Source organism: Trachurus trachurus, assembly GCF_905171665.1.
Source record: "Trachurus trachurus genome assembly, chromosome: 14".
NCBI lineage: Eukaryota > Metazoa > Chordata > Actinopteri > Carangiformes > Carangidae > Trachurus > Trachurus trachurus.
The window spans coordinates 31,427,654-31,429,465 of NC_139903.1; the positions used below are offsets into that span (position 1 = coordinate 31,427,654).

At 41.1% G+C, this 1,812-nt stretch overlaps 1 protein-coding gene across 1 annotated transcript; it reads left to right on the top strand.

Annotated features, from left to right (window-relative positions):
• Positions 1-203: 203 nt before the first annotated feature.
• LOC310996598 (odorant receptor 131-2-like) lies at positions 204-1,208 on the top strand (the record flags this gene model as incomplete). The annotated part of the gene is made up of 1 exon (XM_083986019.1): positions 204-1,208. One exon carries the CDS (start codon positions 204-206, stop codon positions 1,206-1,208), a length of 1,005 nt encoding a protein of 334 aa, XP_083842145.1.
• Positions 1,209-1,812: the final 604 nt, after the last annotated feature.

Genomic DNA, 1,812 nt, shown 5'->3' on the forward strand with positions numbered 1-1,812 from the left:
CTGCTCACATGCAAACAACCAGGTCCTCTGAACTACTAAAAAGTATGTGTGTGTTTCATGTTAACTCTGCTGCATTCTCTGCTCAAACAGTGGCATATATCTTCTGTTCTAGGAATAGAAACATAATAAGATTCCTTTTGATTGTTCTGTCCATTTATGTCAAGTGGATACATGTTTTTATGTCTCTTCAATTCTTTTTGAAGATGTCAAATGCAACCCAATCCCAGACTACCCTCACTCAACGAGGGATACTGGAAAGGTGTTTTTTTTCCATTGTAACTACTGTACCGTGTGTTGTGTTTCTTTTCATTAATGGGACTTTGTTATTCACCTTGAGGAGTAAACATGTTTTCTGTGAGACCTCTCGGTATATTCTTCTGTATAACCTACTATTTGCAGACATCATATTGCTGTTAGACAGTCAATTACTGTACCTCATTGCCACTTTTAGGATGAGGATGACATATATCGTGTGTGGTGTTCTCGTCATGATCGCCAATCTCACAAATGTGATTTCTCCTCTAACACTAGTGGTGATGTCTCTGGAGAGATATGTAGCTGTGTGTTACCCACTGCGACACATTACAATCATCACCATCAAAAACACTGGAGTGGCCATCATTGTGGTTTGGACAATCAGTTCACTGAGTGTTCTGACTCGAGTTCTTTTGCTTTTGAATTTTCCATTTGAGGAGCTAGAGACTCTTCAGATGAAGAACTTTTGTGGCAAAGAAAGCATGTTGCTTGATCCAGTGGCTGATCTTTACGACAGAGGCTTCACTTATTTTCTGTGTGTTCTAGGTGTTGTGACAGTCATTTACTCCTATGTTGGTGTGGTGGTAGCAGCCAGGTCAGCCGCTACAGACAAAGCTTCAGCCAGAAAGGCTCAGAACACACTGCTGCTGCATCTGGTGCAACTGGGCCTCAGTCTTTCATCTACTATACACAACCCAATGCTCATAGCATTCTCTAAAGTCGTGGACAGAATAACATTAGTGCGGATACAAGTTGTCATTTATGTGTGTGTTATAATCTTCCCAAGATGTCTGAGTGCTCTAATCTATGGCATCAGAGATAAGACAATCAGACCTGTCCTCATGCATCATCTCTGTTGTCAGAGGAAACACTCACCTTCTCAGTCAGAAGCCTCAACCAAGGCAAAAGTCAAACTCACATGCATTAAAGCAAAAAAAAAATCTATTGACTGAAATTTTTCCCCCGGCTAAATCATATCCCCCATTCATCTATACACTATGCTGCCCTTTGAGAGTGGTTCCTTATTTTTTTTTTTTCTTCCCAAATATTTTCATATAAAAATGAGTATAGTGTGTATGCCTTAGACCAGGAGTTCTCAACCTTTTGCAAGCTGCCCCCCCCCCCAAGCTACTTCAATGCAGTTGCCCCCCCAACTCCCAACACCACCCAGTCAGGGTTCCTTCGCCAGGTGTGCATAAATTGTCGTAATTTCTTGCCTTGTATATTTAAACCTGAAGAAGGAACCTAAAAATGTTGTTTCTCTGATATTCAATAAATGATTCTGTTTACCACTGAGGACAATGAAAAATTTGCAGTTTCAATTGTTGAAATGACCAGAAGGGTGACCAAGGCTGACCAAACCCCTGTAGGGGTGCATATACCTGAAGATGCATACTGTATGCCTGCAAACTCAGAAGTGGTGAAAAAGGTGAGTCACCAAACATCTGTAGGGGGGTCTGGGGGCATTCCCTCCCAGAAAAAAAATTGTGATTTTAACACATAAATGAAGCATTCTGGTGTACTCTGAGAAGAACATAAAGGGAAGACAGTTCAGAT